Here is a 26,036-nt window from a genome sequence, read left to right on the forward strand (position 1 = left end):
TATTTCCAAATTTACTTTCAGTGCTTTTTACTTTATGATATTTTTATATATTCAAAATAGTATGTACTGTAACTTAAGTTTTTTCTTATTTATATTTTTTAATTTTTTAAATGTTTTTATTTATTTTTGAGAGAGAAAGAGACAGAACATGACTGAGGGAGGGGCAAAGAGAGAGAGAGAGTGAGGGAGACACAGAATCTGAAGCAGGGTCCAGGCTCTGAGCTGTCAGCACAGAGCCTGATGCAGGACTCAAATTCACCAACTGTGAGATCGTGACCTGAGCTGAAGTCAGACCCTTAACCAACTGAGCCACCAGGCACCTCTCTTTTTAAAAAGAAAAAAAAAAAGTCCCCCATAATAGATACATCATCTTTACTTCCTCATCTTAAGTTGGTTTTCTTTTTTTTCCCATTAATCTGTGGAATAATATTCTACTCTGAATGCTAAGGGGTGTAATTTTAGGTTAGAAAATGAATTAAAGACTTAACTTTTCTCAAGCACTAAACCATTTCTCGCCAACAATATCAATTGAATATTTTTTCCATTCCCCAATGATCTCTGATGCTACCCTTATAAAATACTAAATTCATACATTTTCATCTCATTTTGATCAGAGATGGAAGTTCAATTTTTTTTGTATGGATACATGATATATTTCATAAGTGTGTATGAACACTTGAAGTGGTATTTTTGTTTTTTTGGTTTATGTAACTGATGTTTTTTGGGGTTTTTCTTTCGCCCTTTGAAGTCATCTCAAAAGGTTTATATTATGGGGATTTAATTTGTTATAGAAATCATATAGATTTAATTCTATATGTAACTGATTTCATTACTGATAACCAATAGCTTTAGCCTCTGATTTATACATCCTTAAAAATCTTAGTTTTGACTAAATATTTAAAACAATTAAAGAATATTTTTGAGTAATGTTTAAAAGAACAGATACAATTGTGGTGTATTTATTTTCTGAACTCTAGCCTGTATATATATAGGCTTAGTTGTGATACTTAGTTGTATTAACAAATGAAATGTAAGTTAACTAGATACAAAATTTTTTTTTAATGTTTTTTTTTAACATTTATTTTTGAGACAGAGAGAGACAGAGCATGGACGGGGGAGGGTCAGAGAGAGGGAGACACAGAATCGGAAACAGGCTCCAGGCTCTGAGCTGTCAGCACAGAGCCTGACGCGGGGCTCGAACTCACGGACCGTGAGATCATGACCTGAGCCAAAGTCGGCCGCTTAACCGACTGAGCCACCCAGGCACCCCTAGATACAAAATTTTTAAGGGAAAAAATTTTTCCTTCAAAATTCTATATATATTGGTTCATAGAGGAGTAGAACTCTCATGAGACATTATTCGTTTCTTTTGTGGCTTTCCACATAATACCCTTTTTATTTAATTGACTTATAATTGACATAGAACATCCTGCTGGTTCTACATGTATGTCATAGTGATGTACGTCACAGAGATGTACAGAACATTACATGACTATGTACATTTTAGACATTACACAAAATATTCAAACATGACTATTCATTTAATAATGATCCCCATAAGTGTAGTTAACAATGTGTCATATTACAAAGTTATTACAATATTATTGACTGTATTCCCTGTGCTGTACAATACATACCCATGAGTTGTTTATTTCGTGACTTTAAGCATGTACCTCTTAAATGTCTTTCTCTATTTTGCCTGGTCCACCATAACCTTCCTGCTATCGCAACCAGAGGTTTCTTTCCTATATCTGTAAGTCTGTTCCTGTTTTCTCGTTTGTTTTGTTTTTTAGATTCCACATATAAGTGAGATTGTACTGTATTTGTCTTTCTCTTTCTCTGTCTGATTTGTTTACCATACCTTCTAGGTCCACCATTGTTTTTGCACGTGGTGAGATTTCATTCTTTTTTATTGGCTGAGTCATAGGCCGTTGTATATATATCCAGTCTTCTTGATCCACTTATCTGTTGAAGGACACTCAGACTGCTTCAACATCTTGGCTGTTACAAATAGGGCAGCAGTGGTGAATATATCTCTTCAAATTGGTGTTTTCAGTTTCTTGGAGCATATGTCTAGAGATGGAATTGCTGCATTGTATGGTATTTCTATTTTTAATTTTTTGAAGAACCTCCATACTGTTTTCCATAATGATGGTAGCAGTTTACGTTCCCAGAAATGGTGCGTGAGTGTTTCATTTTCTCCACATTCTTGCCAGGACTTGTTACTTTTTGTCCTTTTGATATTAGTCAGTCTGACTGGTATGAGGTGATAGCTTATGGTGTTTTTCCCTGATGATAAGGGATGCTGAGCGTCTTTTCACATGTCTATTGGCCGTTTGTATGTCTTCTTTAGAAAAAAAAAAATGTCTAAGTCCTCTGCTTGTTTTTTGTATTAATTTATGTAATTTTTTATGTATTTTGAAGATTAACCCTTTATGAAATGTGTGATTTGTATAAATCTCCCATTAGGTAGGTTGATGTTTTGTTTTGTTCATGGTTTCCTTCACTCTGCTAAGACTTTTTAATTTGATGGAATTTTACTTCTTTATTTTAGCTTTTGTTGACTTTGCCTGAGGTGACTGTTGCAAAAAAAACATTGCTAAGAGCTTTCTACCTGTTTTCTTCTAGGAGTTTTATGGTTTCAGGTCTTAAATTGAAATCTTTAATCCATTACTAATTTATTTTCATATATGGTATAAGAAAGTGGTGCAGTTTTATTCTTTGGATGTACCCGTCCAGTTTCCCCAGCACCATTTCTTGAGGAGACTGTCTTTGCCACATTGTATATTCTTGCCTCCTTGTCCATTAATTGACTATAGGAACATGTGTTTATTACTGGGCTCTCTATTCTGTTCCATTGATCCGTGTGTTTATTTTTGTACCAGTACCATACTGCTTTGATTAGTACAGCTCTGGAGTATATCTTGAATTGTGGGATTGTGATAACTCCAGCTTTTTTCTTGTTTCTCAAGATTGCTTTAGCTGTTTGGTGTCTTTGATGGTTCTATACAAATTTTAGGATTCTTTGTTATAGTTCTGTGAAAAATACTATTGGTATTTGATAGGGATTGAATCTGTAGACAGCTTTGGGTAGCACAGACGTTATTTTTAATTAAAAAAATTTTTTAATGTTTTTATTTTTGAGAGAGAGAGAGAAAGAGAGCACAAGTGGGGGAGGGGCAGAGAGAGAGAGAGAGACAGACAGACAGACACAGAATCTGAAGCAAACTCCAGGCTTTGTGCTGTCAACACAGAGTCAGATGTGAGTCTCGAACTCACAAGCTGTGAGATCATGACCTGAGCCGAAGTCGGACGCTTAACTGACTGAGCCGCCCAGGCGCCCCTGGGTGGCACAGACATTTTTAACAGTATTCTTCTAATCCATGAACATGGCATATCTTTCCATTTATTTGTGTTTTCAGTAGTTTCTGTCATCAAATATCTCAATTTTCAGAGTACAGGTGTATTACCTCCTTGGTTAAATTTATTCTTAGGTATTTCTTTCTTTTAGATATAAATGGGATTATTTTCTTAACTTCTCTTGGAATTAATTATTAAGGATAAAAATGCAACAAATTTCTGAGTTTCTTAGTTTTGCATCCTGTGACTTTTCTTAATTCATTTATAGTTCTGATAGTTTTTTGGTGGCATCTTTAGGGTTTTTTATATATAGCATCATGTCATCTGCAAATAGTGACAGTTTTAAGTCTTCCATTCCAATTCAGATACCTTTTATTTCATTTTCTTGCCTAATTGCTGTGACTGGGACTTCTAGTACTGTGTCACATTAACGTGGGGAGAGTGGACAATCTTGTTTTATTTGTGATCTTAGAGGACATGCTTTCAGCTTTTTTTTTTTTTTTTTCAATGTTTATTTTTGGGACAGAGAGAGACAGAGCATGAACGGGGGAGGGGCAGAGAGAGAGGGAGACACAGAATCGGAAACAGGCTCCAGGCTCCGAGCCATCAGCCCAGAGCCCGACGCGGGGCTCGAACTCCCGGACCGCGAGATCGTGACCTGGCTGAAGTCGGACGCTTAACCGACTGCGCCACCCAGGCGCCCCTGCTTTCAGCTTTTCACCATTGAGTATGATGTGAGCTGTGGGTCTGCCATCTATGGCCTTTATTATGTTGAGGATGTCTTCTTTCCGTATTAGTCTATGTGCCCTTTAAACCGCTGTTTTGTTGCTCTGTCCCAGGGTTGGCACTTGTGAGGGCAGGCCCCTCAGTGATATCTCCCCACACTGCCAGTCTTCACATTGGGAATGAGGTTCCATCATTATCTTGTTTCGCATGTCTTCTGCCCTTCTTTATAAGTCTCTTTTTTGTTTATTGTACAGAAGCTTTTCATTTGGTCCTCAGCTCTTCTCCAGGAGGAATTACTCTATAGGTGCATGCAGATTTTATGAGTCTGTGGGAGGAGGTAAATTCAGCATCTTCTTGGACTGTCTCCACTTAATACTTTTTATCAGTCATTTGTGCATGTTTTATCTCCTCTAACAAGATAATAGGCTCCTTGCTTTCAGTAAATGCTTCTGAATGAGTGAATGTCATTTGAATTCATAAGTTCTGCTTCCATCACTAGCATATTTTTTGATAAAATATTGCAGTATTTTATTTTATTTTATTTATTTTATTTTAACGTTTATTTATTTTACTTTTGAGAGACAGACACAGGGTGCAAGAGGGCGAGGGGTGGAGAGAGAAGGAGACACAGAATGTGAAGCAGGCTCTAGGCTCTGAGCTGTCAACACAGAGCCCGATGCGGGGCTTGAACCCATGAACCATAAGATCATGACCTGAGCTGCAGTCAGCCACTCAACTCACTGAGCCACGCAGGCATCCCAAATATTGCATTATTTTAAAACTGTCCTGTATTGCTTAGGAAAACATCATTATATTTGTGTGCTAATAAGGGAACTGTACTAGATGATCTCTGTGGATCATTCCAGTTTCGAAGTTATACTGCCTGTAATTCTAAGTGTGTGTGTGTGTGTGTGTGTGTGTGTGTGTGTGTGTACACACACAGTGTTCAAAAACTCACCCAACCCTTTATTTGCGTATCTCCGTAATTACATTTATTACACATCATTTGAAGAATTAGAGGTAAACAGTTTCATAATCATAGAGACCCAGATGTTTCGTTCATTCTCAGATTTAATCCTTTAAAAAGAAAGTGGCTAATAGCCAAGGGGAAAGAAAAACACTTACTGAGAAATATTTTTCAACTAATACACCTACAACTTTGTTGAAAGCCCAATCCATATGTGCATATTGCTGCTCATTAAAGATGATTATACTTGTGTCTTTATTTCTATTCTTAAAAATGAGTTTAAATGCTTTCTTTCAATTTTTTTTAATGTTTGTTTTTTTTTGAGAGAGACAGAGATAGAATGCGAGTGGCTTAGGGGCAGAGAGACAGGGAGACACAGAATCCGAAGCAGGCTCCAGGCTCCGAGCTGTCGGCACAGAGCCCGACGCAGGGCTCGAACTCAGAGCTCTGAGATCATGACCTGAGCTAAAGTCAGATGCTCAACCGACTGAGCCACCTAGGCACCCCGAGTTTAAATGTTTTTAAAATAGCCTTTACTGGGGCACCTGGGAGGCTCAAGTGGTTAAGTGTCTGACTCTTGATTTTGGCTCAGGTCATGAGCTCATGGTGGTGAGAATGAGCCCCACGTTGGGCTCCACACTGGGCATGGAGCCTGCTTGGGATTCTCTCTCTCCCTCTCCCTTTGCTCCTCCCCCACTCAGGTAGGTGAGCATGTACACTCTCTCTCAAAATTACATGCATACATAAATACATAAAGCAGCCTTTACTGTTTTAGATGTTTTAGGTTTATGAGAAAATTGAGGGAACGGTGCAGACATTTCCCATATACCCCATGCTACCACACATGAATAGCCTCCCATTATCAACATCACTCACCAGAGGGGAACTTTTGGGGTTGTTTTTTTTTTTTAACAGAGGATGAACCTACATCAACGCATTATAATCACCCAGTGTCCACAGTTTCCTTTCAGATTTGCTGTTGGTATTTTCAGTCTATGGGATTGGACAGATACATAATGATACATACTCCTCATTACTGCACCTTGCAGACTGTTTTCACTGTCCTGCAAATTCCCCATCCTCGCCTGTTCATCCTCTCCTCCCCTACCCCGGCTAACCACTGCCCTTTTTATTGTCTCCATAGTTTGACTTTTTCCAGAAGGTGGTCATGTTGTTGGAATCATATACTAATGTCACCTTTTCTGACTGGCTTCTTTAACTGAGTCCTTTGCATTTAAGATTCCCCATGTCTTTCCATGGCTTGATAGCTCCTTGCTGTTTAGTGCTGAGTCATATTCTGTTGTCTACGGCTCCACGCTTTATTCCTCCATCCGCCTGCTGATTACACCTTGGATGCTTCCCAGTGTGGACAGTTAGGAATAAAGCTGCTGTAAACAACCGTGTGCAGGTTTAAGTGTAATCTTTCAAATGTCTTTCACTGTGTCCTTTACTGTGAAGTTTGTTATTCAAAGACAGTATACATATTAAAAGAATCTTTGTTATTTAAACTTTATCTTCCCAAATATGCCTTTCCTTTAGTCTACCTTTAAGATTAACAGACCAAAAAGATCCCCCACTGCCACGTGCGGGCGAATAAAAACATTTGTACTAGAGAGGCTTTTCCTGTTTTTGCTATTTTATTAATTCAGACTTGAAGTAAAAATCTGATTATCAGCCACACTTTAATTTTTAATTAATTTGAACATATGTGCATCTGTTACTGGCAAGAACTCTTCTGAAATTTTTGAATTAAAATTTAATTTTAAGAAATTAATTGAATGATAGTATTAATTTGAAATATGTATGCTTTAAATATTACTTATAACAAAAGATCACACAAGCATAATTTGTTAGCTGTGTTCAGCTAATGAAAATAGAAGGCAGAGATAATAAAAACATTTCATATGGAGTAAACAAAATAAACAATGAATAATTTAAATGTACTTGATTGAAAATAGGTACTATATGAAGTGTTACTGTTTTAAAGGATAATATCCAAGAGGAAATCATTGTAGTCTGTTAAAGGGCTCTCTCTTAAGTTGTTTCTGCTTTTTAAATAAGCATATTTTCAACTGACAGTAGGGACATAGGAACATTTTTGCTGTGGGGTAGAAGGACTAGTCAAGTGCGTTAAGATGTTAATGCAAACAGTAGGTTTGGAGAGTTTAGTTTCTCCTGTTCTACACCTGGCTGACAGGTGTAAACGCAGGGTATTACAGTGCATGAAACACAGCTTTTCTGTACAGTTATAAATTAAATAAATACAATTTTCCCTAGACTGTTTATACATCATACAAAATGGATTACTGAGTAAATGACGTTTCTGCGAGTTTGTACCCACAACGTTACCCTGGTACCATTTCTGTGCACAAGCTGAGGTGACAGACCGACGGAGACGTTACCAGGAAGGTATCCTCCTCTAAAGTCACCTGAGCACCTGCCAGGGGTATTGCAGAGAAACCGATCACTTAAGGCTCCCGAATTTATTTCCTCTGCCTCCGTTTCCTCACTTGACTATAAAACGAGTACCACACTAACTTCCAGTGCTGTCGTGAGCATAAAATGGGTTAATACAAGGAAAGCACATAGTAAGTGTTGCACAGGACTTTGTTGTTTTTGTTATCTGTTAATGCCAGATAAGAAGAAAAGTCTGTTCAAAAACACCTTTTAACAGAATCATTTCTTCTTGGACGTTACCCTCCTCTCTAACGCTTGATTCAGTGAGGGGGCAAATTTACACTGAGATCTGGAACTGGACCCCAGCTAAGTCGCATTTCCAGGACTTGGAGGCCCTGAGGATTCCAGCCGCACACCCAGTGCTCCGTTGGTCAGCTGAGCGTACTGGGGGTGACCGCCCAGGACCAACCAGGCGAGGCGCCAGCCCACGCTCACACGCTGTGTGTTACGTTATTTTTCATCTTTTAGACATTTTATTTTGAGTGGATTTTTACCAGCAGAAGGTTGTGCAAGGAAGCTTTTTTTATGATGGACAAATATGTCAAAAAGAGTACAATAGACTTCACAGTGTAAAGTAGAAATCTCTTTTTTTTCCAGACTCTATTTCAAAGCAATTTGAAACAGCGTAATTGTCTTATTAAATGTTACTTTTGCATAAGAGTTCTTTAATAGTTTGTCTTTCAAGTTTACAGAGTTTTTAAATGGGTTTCTGTCTTCTTTTTTCCCCTCTAGAGCTGGGTAGAGAGAGCCGAGAAACAGGCTCTTCTCTCTGATACACTTGACCTGTCAGAACTGTTCCACCCAGACACGTTTCTCAACGCTCTTCGCCAGGAAACTGCACGGTAAGTGAAGGTCTCTGCTTACTGTCCTTCCTTGTCAAGAAGTAAACCGACTATTGAATTAAGGGAGTCGTGTTATTTCCTAATACTTGACATTTCTTAACACAGTTAACTTTGAGTTTAAAAAGCAGTGCTTTTAATGACGATGTTTTTTTTTTTTTTTAATTTTTTTTTTTTTTTTTTAATTTTTTTCAACATTTATTTATTTTTGGGACACAGAGAGACAGAGCATGAACGGGGGAGGGGCAGAGAGAGAGGGAGACACAGAATCGGAAACAGGCTCCAGGCTCTGAGCCATCAGCCCAGAGCCTGACGCGGGGCTCGAACCCACGGACCGCGAGATCGTGACCTGGCTGAAGTCGGACGCTTAACCGACTGCGCCACCCAGGCGCCCCGACGATGTTTTTTATTAGAATTGAAACAGGTGAAATTTGGTTTTTAAATGTTGCTGATTGATCCGGACATGCCTTGTCTGATAGGACCGGTGAAGGTGCTATGGAGCCGTGGATAGTTAAAGGGGTCAACACGAAGTAAAAGTAAAAATGTAATTTCTCACTCACACCAGCCACATCCGGTTGCGCAGTGGCTACCACTTTGCGCTGCATGAAGATGTTTTTATTTCTGCAGAAAATTCTGTTGGACGTTGCTGACCAGGCTTCTTGGTGGGGGGCAGGATTTGGTAGTTAAGATCGAGCTCTTTTTTAAAACACACTTGGATGATTGTGTCCTGTATACACTGATTTTTTTTTTCAATAAATTAGAATGTAATAAAAGAGCTGCACGGTGGAAAAATAAACTGAACCAAATTTAGTTGTTGTTTACAGACTTGGGGGATTTCAATTTGTAGTGCCTTAGGATCGTGGTATAAATACCAACATTTCAGCTCAACTGATAAGCATTTATGAGACACTTACCACGGGCCTGCATTTCAGGGTCACGGTCAAACGGAGACGGTAAAATAAAAACGAAAGGCCGAATGCTTAAGGGACTTGTGCTGCCTTGAAGAGGAGACTGACGTTACCGGTTAACTTGACAAACTTAGTAGGAAGCCTAAGATACTGTGCATCGTTTAAGAGCTCTGATTACTTGCACATTGTGAATATTTCAATTACAGATAAATAGGGAATTATCTGTTTTCCGTTACTCTTGGTAGTTTAATTGTTGAGGATTATTTTTGCTGACATTTGACGCTTTACTTTTCCAGGGCGATGGGCTGTTCTGTAGATAGCCTGAAATTTGTAGCTTCGTGGAAAGGCCGACTGCAAGAAGCAAAGCTGCAGATTAAGGTATTTTATTAATTTTTGATGTTTATCTGAGTCTAAAACTAATGTTACCGAGTGTGACTCCAGTCTCAAACTCATTGCTCTCTTTAGTACAAGGTCAGCAGAAGTAGATTGTATTTCCTGTGTGAAAAATCCAAGTTAAGATTCAGGATGAAACACCTTGTACAAAACAGTCTTTTCTAGTGCAAAAATAGGAATCTTAGGGACACAACGTATTTGCAAATGTAACTTTTGGTACAGAATGATAAAAGTCTTCAACTCCTGTTGGGCTTCCCGCTCTAGAATTCAATCCAGTAAGGATTAACTCTACAATAAAGCACATGTAAAATATTGTAATAACAAACAGACTGAGTCCTATCCTCGGGGACTTTACAGTCTGATAGTTAGTGCAGTGTCAGTCCAGGCCGTCCGTGTTAAAGGAAAGTTAAGCCGTCTTTTGCAGCATAAATGTTCCCTGGTAGCTCTCCTGTGAAAACTCCATTACTTTTATTATAATGAGGGTGCAACAGTAGGCAATCATTTGAATGTTCATAACAAAACTGGTTAAAAGTCTGCAGGGGGCCCTCTCCAAGCTCCGCCCACCTCCCTCCACACCAGCCATGTGTCCTAGCCGACCTCTCCCAGCCCAGCCCTGCACCCCGTCTACACGCTGCTGCTGCTGACGGTCACGTGTGGCCTCTGATTGCTCTCCACATGTGCCCCCTGGTCCTGTCTTAGGACACGTGTTCCCCACCCCCACCCCCGGTCCCACCTTAGGACACGTGTTTCCCCCGCTCCATCCACCCTTAGGATGTGCATCCCCCCTGGTCCCGCCTTAGGACACACCAGCGCTTCCCACTGTAAGTCCCCAGGATCTGTCCTAGTGCAGCATGTGTAATTCAGTTTTTCTTTTTTTTCCTCTTCATTTTTAAAAAGTTTATTTATTTATTTTGAGAGAGAGAGTGCAGTGAAAGGCAGAGAGAGAGAGTCAGTCAGTCCCAGGCAGGCTCCATGCTGTCATCACAGAGCCCGATGCAGGGCTTGTACTCACAAACCATGAGATCATGACCTGAGCTGAAACCAGGAGTCAGACGCTTAACCAACTGCACCACCCAGGTGCCCCCGATTGAGTTTTTAAATAAATTAAACCCAAGACTATAGTTCTTGGACTTAGTCAACCTTAGGCCACTGACTTTTTGTAGGTCCTGTTTTCACTGTTGTGGTTCCAATTTAGCAGTTTTCTTTTCATCTCACTACTACTTGATAACATACTATAGAATTTATTTGTTCTGTTTGTTATCTGCTGTCTGTCTGACTCCACTGGACCATAGTCCCACGAGAGTAGTGATGTTTTCTGGTTTTGTTGTAGCCCAAATACATGAAGCTGTTGCCGTGGCCTAAAGGGTCCACAGTTAAGCCCCATGGAACCGGTGGTTGGGGGCGCAGGGGCGAGTGGCTGGGCTGCGGGAGGTGTAGCCACAGCTGAAAGGCTGTTGTACCCGTGCCAGAACTCTGATCGCTCACAATAAGCTAGACCCTTCTCCTCTGACTCTCCACAGATTGCTATAAAATTCTCCCTTTAAGCTGAGGAAATTAGAAGGGTTTTCTTTCCTACCATTGCATTTTATTTGAACCTTCGCCCCTAGCCTGTGTTGCTGGTGGTCATACACCTTTGCCCGGCTGTTAAGGAAAGTGGTGTGTGGGGCGGGGGGGGGGAGGGGGGGGAACACGTAGAATCCAGGAGCCACTCACTTGACCAGGTTGCGTGGTCTCTGGCAGCTGTGAGCCACACATACAGTATGTGACATCACTGTTCAGATATACAGCGGTATAAAAGCAAGGAAATGAGTTATATTCTGAGTCAGAGCATGTTAATATTTCCATAACTGTGTTGCCTCTGTTCTTACAAAATGGGAATAAAATGTTCTATAACCAGAAAGCACCAGGCTTCTACATTATGCCTTGTAGGTTGGGGGGAAAAGGCTGATAGTTAGTGAAACAAGATTGTAATCTTAGTTTTCCAAAAAGAGTCGTGTGCCTTTAAGTAATTTTAATGGAGTAATCTGAGTCCTTGTTGTCTCGTTTATCGATGGATTTAAATAATAACTTCCTTGAAACATTTATTGTGAGGACCTCTGAAAACAAGAGCGTTTTTAAATCGTATTTTTAAGGGGATTAGTTCACTTGGAGAACTTTGGATCTGAATTGTGTTTGAGAGCTCCTGTTGCTTTGGGACCCGGTGGAGGCAGGGAGCCACGCAGGGCTGCCACTTGACTTCAGCTGCTTCCTGCTGGGCGGGGGCCGCCCAGGTACCGATCCCCTCCTTCGTGGAGCTTATGGAGAAATAGAAGTGAAAAGAAGGAAGGAATGAGACGTTTGGGTGCTAAGGTGTCCCGAGGAGACCTGTTCGCCAGAATTGGGGTTAGGAGCTTAGACACATCCTCCCCAAGTGAGTGTGAGCGGCGGTTGTACTCGATTGGCCCAGCAGTGGAAAATCTACCACAAAAACAAAAACAAAAACAACCAAAAGAGCGCTTAAACTATTCAGATTAAAACATGTATTTAAGATAGTTTTCATTTTTCAAATAGCACTTAATGTAACCATGCCTAGATGGTCATCTTATTATCAAGTGGACACTGTTCTTCCAAACACAGGGGAGTGTAAGGTAACACAGTGCTGAGTGTGGGTGTCTGCACGATTTTGTGTGTGCAAACTAATAAGGTCGTCTAAACCAGCTCCACAGGGGCGTCTGAGGGGCTCAGCCAGTTGGGTGTCCCAACTTTGGCTCAGGTCATGATCTTGCAGTTTGTGAGTTTGAGCCCCACATCGGGCTCTGTGCTACAGTTCCGAGCCTGGGGCCTGCTTCAGATTCTGTGTCTCCCTGTCTCTTTGCCCTTCCCTGCTCGTGCTTTGTCTCTCTCTTTCAGAAATAAACATTAAAAATAAATAAATAAATGAAGCTAGCTCCACAAAAATGGTTTTCCTTAAGTGATGGAAGCAGCCAGAAGTTTTAAATCGGTTTGATATTCTCATAGTATTAATGGCTTTGAATGTCTTAAATATTTCCACCAGTTTAAAGGATTTGTCATTCTTAGTTGACTGTACTGCTTAACTTGCTTTGCCAACTTAATGCTGTTTTCTCATGCTGGCTGAATATAGTGGGTTAGGACTGGCCCAAATACCCTGTTCGTAAGGCTCTGTTCTATGAAACTTGAGAGCTTTAACTGATACCATGCCGACAAAATCTGTGTGCTGGGATATTCTGCACTAAGTTCCATCTCCTGGTCTATCCAACCCCAGCTTTCAACCTTGTAAGGAACCTGTTCTTGCTTCTTTCTGCACTACAGCTGTGTTTTCCTTCCCTCAGCTATATCCCCCCAGCCATGTATGTATGTGTGTGTGTGTGTGTGTGTGTGTGTGTGTGTGTACGATTTTCTCTTTCCTTTTTTTAACTTTATATTTTCTAATAGTTATATTAAAACAAGATGAAATTAATTTTAATACATTTTATTAAACCTAATGTAGGTATGTGATATTGTTTCCTTAACATATAATAAATATATTTAAATTGTGAATGGTGCAAATTACCCTTTTGAGCAGTTGGTCCTTTCTTTGTACAAAGTCCTTGAAATCCAGTAAATATTCTGTATTTTTATAGCACCTCTCATTTCAGACTAGGTACGTTTCAAGTGCTCAGTAGCCCCATGTGGTGTGGCTAACAATTGGATATTAGCTCTAGACAGGGAAGGTAATTTCCTAGAGAAAATTTAAAAATCCTTCTGGTCTTCAATGTTTTCCTAATTATTTTTAATATTTTCTTTTAGTAAACATTTCAAACAAATGAAATAAATCAAACAAAGAAGGAGAATAGTACAATTAATCTGATTATTGAAAGTTTTTAAGATTTAGGACTTTCCTTTTTAAATTTTTTTTTTCATTTGAAGATAGTTGACATACAGTATATTAGTTGCTGGTATATGTCATAGTGTTTTGACAATTATATACAACACTAAATGCTTGCCACAGTAAGTCTCGTTGCCATCTGTCACCACACTAAGTGCAGTCTTCACTGACTATATACTCTCTGCTGTCCTTTTCATCCCCATGACTTATTTTATAACTGGAAGTTTGTACTCTTAGTCCCTTCACCTGTTTCACCCATCCTCCCACCCCTACCCTCTGACAACCACCAGTTTGTAATCTGTATTTATGTGTCTGTTTCTGTTATTGTTTGTTTGTTCGTGTGTTTTGTGTTTTAGGGTCCACCTGTAAGTATACTCATACGGTATTTCCCTTTCTCTGTCTGCCTTATCTCACTTAACATACATAATACTCTCTAGGTCCACCCATGTTGTCGCAAATGGCAAGATTTCGTTACATTTAATGGCTCAGTAATACTCCAGTGTGTGTATACACCACATCTTTCTCCATTCTTCTATCGATGGACATTTATGTTGCTTCCATATCTTGTCTCATGGAAATAATGCTGCAATACATGTAGAGGTGCCTATACCTTTTTGGATTAGCATTTTTGTTTTGGGGGAGTAAATACACAGTAGAGGAGTAATTGGATTGTATGGTATTTCTAGTTCTCATATTTTGAGGAATCTTGATACTGTTTTTGATCGTGGATGGAACATTTGCATTCCCACCAACAGTGTACAAGGGATCCCTTTCCTCCACATGCTCACTGACATGTATGATTTCATGACTTTTTATTATCATTATCCATTCTGATTTGGATGAGGTGATATCTCATTGTGGTTTTGACTGGCATTTTCTTGATAATTGGTGATGTAGAGCCTCCTTCATTTGTTTATTGGCCATCTGTATGTCTTCTTTAAAGAAATGTCTCTTCAGGTCCTCTAGGCATTTTTTAGGCAGATTCTTTGGTGTGTGTATGTGTGTGTGTGTTTGTGTGTGTGTGTGTGTGTATGTGTGTGTGTGTTGGTGTTGAGTTCTATAAGTTCTTTATGTACTCTGAATATTATCCCCTTATTGGAAATATCATTTGCAAATATTTTTTCCCATTTAGTACATTGCCTTTTCATTTTGTTGATAGTTTCCTTCACTGTGGAAAAGTATTTTAGCTTGATGTCTCAATAGTATACTTTTGCTTTTGTTTCCCTAGTTTGAGTAGACAGATCCAGAAAAATGTTGCTAAGGGCAATGTCCAAAAATTTGCTGCCTATGTTTTCTTTCAGGAGATTTATGGTTTCAGGTCTTACTTTTAGGTCTTTAATTCATTCTGAGTTTATTTTTCTGTATGGCTTATAAGAAAGTGGTCCGGTTTTATTCTTTTGCATGTAGCTGTCTAGTTTTCCTACCACCATTACTAAAGGGACTCTCTCCCCACCCCCCTTTGTATATTATTACCTCCTTTGTCACGGATTAATTGACTACCAGAGAATGAGCTTCCTTCCGGACTCTGTATTCTGTTCCATTGTTTTGTGTGTCTGTTTTTGGGCCAGTACCATACTGTTCTGATAACTACAGCTTTGTAGTGTATCTTGGAATCTGGGATTGTGATGCCTCCAACTTCGTTCTTCTTTCTCAACCCATTTAGTGTCTTTTGTGGATCCATACAGATTTTAAGATTCTTTGTTCTAATTTTGTGAAAAATACGATTGGTAATTTGATAGGGATCATGTGCATTCTGTAGATTTTTTTTAGGTAATATGGACATTTTAAAATATTCCTGGAATCCATGAACATGGAATATCTTTCCAGTTGTTTGTGGCATATTCGGTTTTTTTCATTATCATCATAATTTTCAGAATACAAGTCTTTCACCCTCTTGGCTACATTTTTTTCCTAGGAATTTTATTCTTGATACAGTTGTAAATGGGATTGTTTTCTTATTTTCTTTTTCCTGGTAGTTCATTATTATTGGGTAGAAGTGCAACAAATTTCTGAATAATTTTATATTCTACAAGCTCCCCAAATTCATTTATTTATTGTAAACTTTTATTAATTTTTTTTTTAGTGCCGACTTTAGGGCTTTCTGTGTATAGTGTCATGTTGTTTCCAAATAGTGACAGTTTAACTTTTTTTTTTTTAAACCAATTTGGATGCCTTTTGTTTGTTTTTCTTGGCTGATTGCTGTGGCAAGCACTTACAATGCTATGTTGAATAAAAGTAGCAAGAGCGGACTTTGTTGTCTTATTCCTGATCTTAGAGGAAAAGCTCTCCATTTTCCATGATTGAGTATGATGTTAGTATGATGTGGTTTTGTCATATTTGGACTGTATTACGTTGAGATATATTCCCCCTAAACCCTTTGTTGAGGGTTTTTATCAGGAATGGATGTTTTACTTCGTCAAATGTTTTTTCTGCGTCTGTTGAGATGATTTCATGGTTCTATGGTTTCATGGTCCCTGATTTGAATACCACTTGATCATGGTGAATGGTCTTTTCAATTCAGTTTGCTAATATTTTGTTGAGGAGTTGTGCGTCTGTGTTCATCAGGAATGTTGGTCTGTAATATTCTTTATTCTTTTTCTTGTGTCTTTGTAATGTCTGTATCTGGTTTTGGTATCATAGTAATACTAGCCTCATAGAATGAATTTAGTTTTCCTCCCTTTCCTATCTTTTGGAGTAATTTGAGAGGATAGATATTAACTCTTCTTTATATATTTGGTAGAATTCACCTGTGAAGACGTCTGGTCCTGGACTTCTGTTAATTGGGAGATTTTTTGGTTACCAATTCGGTTTTGTTACTAGCAATTCATCTGCTCAGATTTCCTCTTTTTTCTGTCTTGGAAGATTTTACGTTTGTAATAATTACCATTTTTTTCTAGATTTTTCAGTTTATTGGTGTATAATTTTTCATAGTAAAATCATAATTCTTTGTATTTCCCTCATTTTTGTTTTAATTTTTCCTTAATTTCTTTTTTCTTTTTATTTCTGTTTAATTTTTTTTTCTTCTTAACATTTATTCATTTTTGAGAGAAAGAGAGACACAGAGCATGAGTGTAGGAGGAACAGAAAGAAAGGGAGACACAGAATCTGAAGCAGGCTCCAGGCTCTGACCTGTCAGTACAGAGCCCGACGCAAGGCTAGAACTCATGAACTGTGAGACCATTATTAGAATTGAAGTTGGATGCTAAACCTACTGAGCCACCCCAATTTTTCTTTAATTTCTAATTTTGCTTGGGCCTTCTCTTTTTTTCTTAAGGAGTCCGGCTATAGGTTAATGGGTTTTGTTGATCTTTTTCAAAGAACCAGCTCTTAGTTTAGTCTTTTCTATTGTGGTTTGGTTTTTTGGGTTTTGTTTTGTTTTTGTGGGTTTTTTGTTTGTTTGTTTGCTTTCTATTTCAGTTTTCTCTCTCACCTTTATTCATTATGTCATTACTTCTAACTCTGGGCTTTGTTCCTTTTTAAGCTTTTTTAAAGTTTATTTTATTTATTTGGAGAAAGAGAGACAGAGAGAGAGAGAGAGAGAGAGAGAGAGACAGCACTATTGGGGGAGAGGCAGTGAAAGGGGGAAAGAGAGAGATTCACAAGCAGGCTCTGCACTGTGAGCATGGAGCCTGATTAGGGTGTCAAATCTTAAACCATGAGATTATAACCTGAGCTGCATTCAAGAGTCAGACACTTAACTGACTGAGCCACCCAGATGCCCCGTTCTTTTTAATTTTTTTAATCGTAGGTTTAAATAATTTATGTGCATTTTCTCATTTCTTGATATACACCTGTATTACTATAAATTTAACTCTTAGAACTATTTTTGCTAATCCCAAAGATTTTGAAGCATTGTGTTCCCATTTTCATTTGTCTGTACATCGTTTTTTAATTTGTTCTTTGTAGCCTCCATGTGTATGTGGGTTGTTTTGTTGTTGTTGTTGTTGTTGTATTTTGGTTTTGTGTGTGTGTGTTTCTTTTCTTTTTTTTTTTTTTTAGTTTTATTCTTGTGGTTGATTTCTAGTTTCAAACTATTTTGGTTACAGAAGATACTTGATATGATTCAATCTTATTATATTCACTGTGGCTCGTTTTATGGTCTAACATGTGATTTGTCCTGGAGAATGATCCATGGGCACTTGGAAAGAATGTGTATTCTGTTTTGGGACGTAATGTTCCTATATATGTGTTAAATCCGTTTGATCCAATGTGTGGTTTGAAGCCACTGTTTTCTTACTGATTTTCTGTCTTAATGATCTACCCATGGATGTAAATGGGATGGCTGCTAAAATTCCCTACTATTATTACTGTCAGTTTCTCTTTTTGTCTGTTAATATTTGTTTTATATATATGTGCTACTGTGATGGGTGCATAGATATTTACAATTGTTATGTTGGATTGATCCTTTCTTCATTATTTAGTGCCCCTCTTTTTCTCTTCTTACATAAAGCCTATTTTGTCTGACATAAATTTTGCTAGGTTTTTTTTTTTTTTTTCATTTCATTTGCATGGAATATCTTTTCCCATACCTTGACTTTTAGTCTGTATATGTCTTTAGATCTGAAGTTAGTTTCTTGTAGGTACCATACAGATTATAGATGGCTCTGGGTTCGGGAGTAAGGGGTTTATCCCTCCAGTGTCTTTTGATTGGACCATTTAGTCCACTTACATGGAATTATTTATAGGTACATACTATTATCATTTTGTTGTTTTCTGATTAGTTAGTTCCTTCTTGCTTTCTTTTGGTTGATGACTTTCCTGTAGTGTTATGCTTCTCTTTCTTTCTTTTCTTGTGTATCTATTAAAAGTGCTTCATTTGTGGTTGCCATGTGAGGTTCTTCTATAACATTCTATGTTTATGGTAGTCTATATTAAGTTGATTATCAGTTAAGTTCAAACACATTCTCAAAGCACTACATGTTTACTCCTCCCCTTATATATATATGATATAATGATAATGATATATATATAATGATATAATGATATAATGTCTTATCTTCTTATTTTGTGTGTCCTGGCACTAATTTTTGTAGATATGATTTATTTTACTACTTTTGTTTTTTAACCTTCACACTAGCTTTATAAGTGAGTGATCTACTTCCTTTACTATATGTTTGAATTTGCCAGTGGAATTCTCCTTCTATCATTTTCTTCTAGTTTTTGGCCTTCTTCTTTGAAAGAAGTCCCTTTAACAATTCTTATACGGCTGTTTAGTGGTGACAAACTCTTTTAACTTTGTCTGCAAAACTCTTTATGTATCCTTCCATTCTGAATGATTCCTTTGCCATTTATTCTTATTCATTCTTGGTTGTAGATTTTCTTTTTCTTTTTCCCAGCATTTTGAATATATCATGTTACTGCTTACTGGCCTACAAAGTTTCTGCTGAAAAATCCGCTGATAGCCTTATGGGGTTTCCCTGGTATGGAACTAGTTGCCTTTCTCTCCTGCTTTTCAGGTTGTCTCACGTTTAATTTTTGACGTGTGAATTCTAGCATGTCTTGGCGTGGACCTTCTTGGGTTCGTCTGATTTGGGCCTCCTGAGCTCTGTGAGCCTGGATGTCTTTTTCCCCAGGTTAGGGAACTTTTCAACTATTATTTCTTCAAAGAAATTTTCTGTCTCCTCTCTCTCTCTTCTTCTGGAACACTATATTGTGAATGTTAGTATGCTTGATGTTGTCTCAGAGGTCCTAACCTATTCTCCATATTTTTGGTACTTTGTTTCTTGTTTCTGTTCAGCTTGACTTCCACCAACCTGTCTTCCAGGTTGTTCACCCATTCTACATCCTCTGTTCTGCTGTTGATTTACATTAGTGTATTTTTTATTTCATGATTGTATTCTTTAGTTCTCACTGGTTCTTTTTTTATATTTTCTATCTCTTTGAAGTTTTCACTGAATTCCTCCACTCTTCTCTCAAGTACAGTAGGTATCTTTATCACCCTTACTTTGAACTCTTCATCAGGTGGATTTCTCATCTCTGTTTCATTTTGTTCTTCTTCTGTGGTTTTGTCACTCTTTCTTTTGGAACATATTTCTTTGTCTCCTCATTTTGTCTCTCTGTTTTTGTTTCTTTGTATTATGTCGGTCACTTATGTGTCCCAGTCTCGATGGTAGTGGCCTTACGTAGAAGCATCCTGTGTGGCTCGGAAGCACCATCCCTTTGTCACCAGATCGGATACTCTGGGAGTATCTGTCGTGTGGGTTGCATGTGCCCACCTGCTAGGACTTGGCAGTTGTGCCAAAGAGGAGGGCCGGCCTCCCGCCCTCTGGCCGCAGTGTGTGGCTCTGACTACTCCAGGCACCCTGGTGGCAGGGTCACCTCTAGCATAGCTGTTGAGGGGTCCATATGCACTGCGGGAGGAGCGATGTTGGGTGGGGCTGGGTCCCTCTCCCCGCCACGTCTGGAGGAAGTCACCTTCAGAGGGCTCTGGTCCTGGCCCGGGTTGGCACCAGGTGTGGCAGGGCAGCAGGGTCTTGGGGGGATGCTGAGACCACCCACCTGGGTCTAGCAGGTGGCAGCAACTTGAGAGGCGTCCCTGCGAGGGCTGGTCTGTCGGGGAGAGCCGGGCTGAGGCAAGCAGAGCCACCAAGGTATACGGAAGTGTCCCAGCTGCTTTCTGCTAGCATTGGGCCAGCCTGGCTGATGGGGAGCAGGTAAAATGGCCCCCGTGAGTGCTTCCATTCCCGGAGAAAGTTCCCACTGATTCATGACCCTCCAACACATGCCCTACAACTACTCAGTAAATCTCCTGGACATACACGCCACACACTTCTCCAGCCTCCACTTCTGCGCTGGGTCTCGGCTCACAGTGTATGCTGGCCCTTTAAGAATGGAGTCTTTCTTTCCCACCACCTCTGGCTCTCCCAGAATTAAGCCCCACTGATTTTCAAAGCCAGACGTTTTGGGGTCTCATCTTTCCAGTATAGACACCTGGGGGGTGGTGCCTGATACGGGCTTGATCCCCTTGCTGTCCAAGAGGAGCTCTATGCCCACGGCCTCCCACCTGCCTGTGGCCACAACACCAGGGTTTGCTTCCTGCTCTTCTCCACGTGGCTTTTTCTATGTATCTTGAGCCTCGGACGAGCACGTCTGCTGGTCTCTACTTTCAGAGTAGTGTTTTATGTAGTTATGGCTTTGGTGTCTCCATGGGAGAGAGGTGACTTCTCTCCCCAAATGAGTTAAAAAAAAAAAAAATACAACTCTTGGTGGGGAAGAGAGAAAGTAGGCAAAGGATTTCAGTAGGCAGCTTACATGAAGATCAAGAAGATGTGGCAAATAAACGTAAAGTACTCGTTTCCACTGGTAATCAGGAGATGAAATTAAATCTGATATATTGGCAAAATTCATAAATGTCAACAGACCAAGTATTGGCAAGGGTGTGGCACAGTATAAATCTTAAGCAGGATAAGTTAACCATAGGTGATTAGCATGATTTTGGGGAAACAGTTTGACAATATTACGAAAAATTGAGAATGACCATACACTTCACCTTAGCAACTTTATTGCGTGCGGTCAGATTTATGCAGATGTGGTTAAGGAGATATGTACCATCATGTTTATTGGAGTGTTTACTAGTAAACAATTAGCAGCGACTTAGATGTTCATCAGCAAAGGAATGAATCATTTGTTGAATGTTGACACAGCAGATATTCTGCAGCTGTTAAAAGTGAAAGAACAAAATGAATGCACCTAGACCAGGGATGAACAAAAAGAGCAGGTTGCAAATTCTATATAACATACAGGTTGCAAACCTGAGGAACTACCATTGATTTCTTATGGCTACATGTATATTTAACAATGATGTAGAGCTAAATTCCAGATAATGATGAGGTCATGTAAGGGCAAAGAAGAACAGGAAAGGCAAAGTATGTAGACAGGATTTCAACCATGTCTATTACAGTTTACGTGCTTAGAAATATGGGACAACCATGGCAGTATGTTAATGTCCAGTAACACCGAGTCATAGGAACATGCACATTTAAAAATGTTTTTCTGTGTGTTTGAAATATTTTATTAAAGATTTTTTTAACGTTTATTTTTGAGAAAAGGAGAGAGAGAGAGAGAGAGAGAGAGAGAGAGAGAGAGAGAATCCCAAGCAGACTCCATGCTGTGAGCACAGAGCCTGATGTGGGGCTCAGACTCACAAACGTTGAGATCATGACCTGAGCCAAAATCAAGAGTCGGCCACGTAACTGACTGGGCCACCCAGACACCCTGAATACTTTTATTTTTAAAAGAGGAGCATTCTGGCAAGTAAATCCCTATCTCTTCAGCAATGCAGAAGAGATCCTCTTTCTCCATATCCTTGCCAACATCTGTTGCTTCCTGAGTTGTTAATGTTAACCACTCTGACGGATGTGAGGTGGTATCTCATTGTGGGTTTCATTTGTATTTCCCTGATGATGAGTGACATTGAGCATCTTTTCATGTGTTTGTTGGCCGTCTGGATGTCTCCTTTGGAGAAGTGTCTATTCATGTCTCATGCCCATTTCTTCACTGGATTGTTTTTCAGGTGTTGATTTTGATAAGTTCTTTATAGATTTTCGATACTAACCTGTATCCAGTATGTCATTTGCAAATATCTTCTCCCATTCTGTCGGTTGCCTTTTAGTTTTGCTGATTGTTTCCTTGGCAAGGCAGAAGTCTTTTATTTTGATGAGGTTCCAGTAGTTCATTTTTGCTTTTATTTGCCTTGCCTCTGAGACGTGTAGAGTAAGAAGTTGCTGTGGCTGAGGTCAAAGAGTTTGCTGCCTGTGTTCTCCTATAGGGTTTTGATCGTTTACTCTCTCACATTGAGGTCTTTCATCCATTTTGAGTTTATTTTTGTGTGTGGTGTAAGAAAGTGGTCCAGGTTCAATATTCTACATGTTGCTGTCCAGTTTTCTCAACCCCATTTGCTGGAGAGACTGTCTTTTTTCCATTGGATATTCTTTCCTGCTTTGTTGAAGATTAGTTGACATATAGTTGTGGGTCCATTTCTGGATTCTCTATTCTGTTCCACTGGCCTCTGTGTCTGTTCTTGTTAAGCTTGATGAATTCTTGATTTTAATATTAGGAATCCACTTGCCCAGAGACTTATTAGATCCTCCTTGCTGTCTTTTTCAGTAATAAGGGAAATATTTGGGGCCTGTCTTCTTTCACTCCTTTCTTTAAAGAATAACTGCATTTGGAGCAAGGGTAGCATTTGTTGATATCATTCCAATCCCTAATATGTTTACATTATTTCATTCTAGGGAATGGGGAGGTCTTTGAATTTCACAGATGGACAGGGTAATCTGAGCAGGTGTGGAGAGAAAAGGAAAGATTTCGAAGGTGCTGATTGCAAGTGGCGGGCGTGGGCAGTTTGATGGCATGTTGGAGGGTTGGGGGAGTTAAGGACGTCTGTCGGAGGCCCATGAGGAGCCGCAGGCTAGGGAGGGGTAGGCTCCGGAGAGGCCTGTTTCTCAGCAGCCCTTCCTGGTGAGGAGAGAAACAGCAAGAGTTTCTATCCCCGTATACTCATCTTACGTAGCCAGCTTGTGGCACCGTCAGTGGGAAGTGTGTTGACAAATTTCTAGGCAGACTAATGGAGCTTGAAACTTGATGGAATTTTTAGAAGAGGCCTTACCTCTTACCTAGGTGGAGGTCTTACCTGGAGAGGTTCTAGCACTGAAATTAGCGGGTACTCTCAATTTTAATTAACATTTTTTCAAGGCCAACATGCTTTACCAGCTCTTAAAGTAGCCTGTACATCATCACGTCAATGCTGTTGGAGAATATTAAAGTTAGGCGTTCCGTAATTCTGTCGTTACTCCAGCTCTCGCGCAAGCAAACACGTCGTTCATCTTTCTGTGGAATGGCAACCGTGCTGTAAAATTAGCTGTTCAAAACTGTTGGTCAAGGCGTCTGCTAGTGTCTCCCCACACCTCCACCACTCCCTAAAATACACACTCCACCAGCGCAAAGTGTTGTCATGAGTCTAAATTCTAGAGCACTTTCATTTAACATGTTGAAACATGTTTAATGGTATTTGACACTAGCCATTAGGGCAGGTTGAGCACTCATTTAACATGTTGAAACTCTGTCACACTCGTAAGATTGTTTTGTATTTTCTGAGACTGTAGGTGTGGCTCTGAATACAAAATACTGACTTTAGATTTGATGCCTTTAAAAAACTCAGGGTAGATTCACAGTGCAGAAACTAAAAGAATGAATACTTTTGAGGAAGAAATATGGAATGAAGATTACCAAAATAAGTATATTTCTAGTTTCATAATTTCCTAAATGTACACAAAGGTTAATTTAGAGAAAAAGATTACCTTTTTTTTAAGTTTACTTACTTTGAGAGAGAAACAGAGAGAGAGAGAGAGAGAGAGAGAGTGCTTGCACACAAGTTGGGGATAAGCAGAGAATCCTAAGCAGGCTCCACACCATCAGCACAGATCCTGACACAGGGCTTGGTCCCACGAACTGGGAGATCATGACTGGAGCCAAAATCGAGAGTCAGATGCTTATTAACTGGCTGAGCCACCCAGGTGTCCCTAACTCTTTTTTATTCTCTCAGCTCTGCATGGCATGTCTAAAGTGTTTTTCATTCAACTTTCTGACTTTCGTTCTGTTCTTTTAAAAATGACGTCAGAGGGGCGCCTGGGTGGCTCAGTCGGTTAAATGTCCGACTTCGGCTCAGGTCACGATCTCGCGGTCCGTGAGTTCGAGCCCCGCGTTGGGCTCTGGGCTGATGGCTCAGAGCCTGGAGCCTGCTTCCGATTCTGTGTCTCCCTCTGCCCCTCCCCCGTTCATGCTCTGTCTCTGTCTCAAAAATAAATAAAACGTTAAAAAAAATTTTTTTTAAATGACATCAGAATTCCAAGCAGGGAGCACATAATCTCCTTTAATTATGCTTTTATTTCACCCTCTTGGAGAAAGAGTAACTTTTTGGCATTTTCCGTTATATTTCTATTAATCTAATGCCCACATACCTGCAGTTGTAACTAATGACATTTGTATTTTTTTCTAAACGATCTGCTCAATAAATAAATAATAAAGTATCCACTAAAATCGAGAATTCAGTCTACAGCGAGATCACTGTGAACGCCGGTCTGGGTCTTCCCCTTTTTGTTTTCAGATTTGATACCCTCATCTCTGTTTGCATAATACTTGGCATCCGTGGTCGTTAGAATGCGGTGACCTGACGTTTCCGGCTGTGATCTCACAGCTTGTTGTTTCCCCGCAGATGGGCGGCTTGCTGCTGGAAGGCTGCAGCTTTGACGGGAGCCGGCTCGCTGAGAACCAGCACGACTCTCCCAGCGTGTCGCCCGTCCTCCCTTGCTGTGTGGGCTGGATCCCCCAGGTAAGGCGCCTCTGCCTTCGTGATGGCGTAGTCTTGTCTGTATATTGTCTCTTTACTTTCTGACCTCACCTGCACTGCAACGGATTTCTAGTCAAGATATTGTGCCATTTATCATTTTTACAATGTACAGGACATTTTAAAATCTTTATTTTGTTATAGAAAGAATGGCAATATAGTTTTTAATTTCTAAATTACATATATCCTGGTAAGAAAAAGCCTTTAGTGATCATGTGGATTGCCACGTGTTGTTCGTGTGTGGTCAGAGTTAGCCATGCGGTGGCTAACAGTGTCGGCAGGTTCGTACACATCTGGTTTCAGTCACACGGGGTCACCATGCTGGGCGTAGGCACGTGAAGAAAGCAGTCCTTTTTTGTAAACTGAAGTACAGTTGACACACCATGTCACATTAGTGTCAGGGGTGCAGCACAGGGGTTCAACAGGTCTGTGCTGTGTCCCCCACGAGTGTAGCTGCCATCTGTCCCCACACGGCATAGAACACCATCGACGGTACTCCCTGTGTTGTACCCTTTGTCCCCATGACTGATTCATCCCAGAGCTGGAAGCCTGTACCTCCCACAAGGCTCCACCCATTCTGTCCGTCCCCCATACCCTCTGGCCACCACTGGATTGTCTTCTGTGTTTACCGGTCTGCTTCCGTGTTGTTTATTGGTGTGTTTGATTTGTTTCTTAGATTCCACATAGAGATGGAGTCCTATGGTATTTGTCTTTCTCTGACTTACTTCACTTAGAGTAACACGCTCTCGGTTTATCCATACTGTCACAAATAGCCAGATCTCATTCTTTTTCAGGACTGAGTTGTCTGTGCTCCGTGTGTGTCTGCACATACACACTCTCCATTCATACACTCTGCTGCGTCCACTCGTTTCATCTCTCAGGAGACACCGAGGTTGTATCCTCATCTTGGCTATTGTAAATTATGCCACAATAAATAGAGGGGTATATTTATCTTTTCAAATGAGTATTTTTGTTTTTCTTGGGTAAACATGCAGTAGTGGAATTACTGAATAGGTATGGTATTTGTACTTTGAGGTTTTTAAGTAACCTCCATACATTCTCCGCGGTGGCTGCCATCTGAATTCCCACCAGCTGAGCACAAAGGATCCTTTCTGTGCACATTCGCAGCAACCCTTGCTGTCCCTGGTCTTTTGACACTAGCCATCAGGGCAGGTGT

General features: G+C 39.9%; 1 protein-coding gene across 14 annotated transcripts in view; it reads left to right on the top strand.

Moving 5' to 3' along the window:
• Positions 1–26,036, top strand: part of DYNC2H1 (dynein cytoplasmic 2 heavy chain 1) — a 347,379-nt gene that overhangs the window by 293,157 nt on the left and 28,186 nt on the right. For all 14 annotated transcript variants that reach the window (XM_045486606.1, XM_045486612.1, XM_045486608.1 and 11 more), the window contains 3 exons: positions 8,243–8,352; positions 9,554–9,635; positions 24,728–24,844. In XM_045486606.1, the coding sequence (XP_045342562.1) occupies positions 8,243–8,352; positions 9,554–9,635; positions 24,728–24,844 (309 nt within the window). The remainder of the gene's footprint in view (positions 1–8,242; positions 8,353–9,553; positions 9,636–24,727; positions 24,845–26,036) is intronic.

Source organism: Leopardus geoffroyi, chromosome D1 (genome assembly GCF_018350155.1).
Source record: "Leopardus geoffroyi isolate Oge1 chromosome D1, O.geoffroyi_Oge1_pat1.0, whole genome shotgun sequence".
In the NCBI taxonomy this organism is placed as follows: Eukaryota; Metazoa; Chordata; class Mammalia; order Carnivora; family Felidae; genus Leopardus; species Leopardus geoffroyi.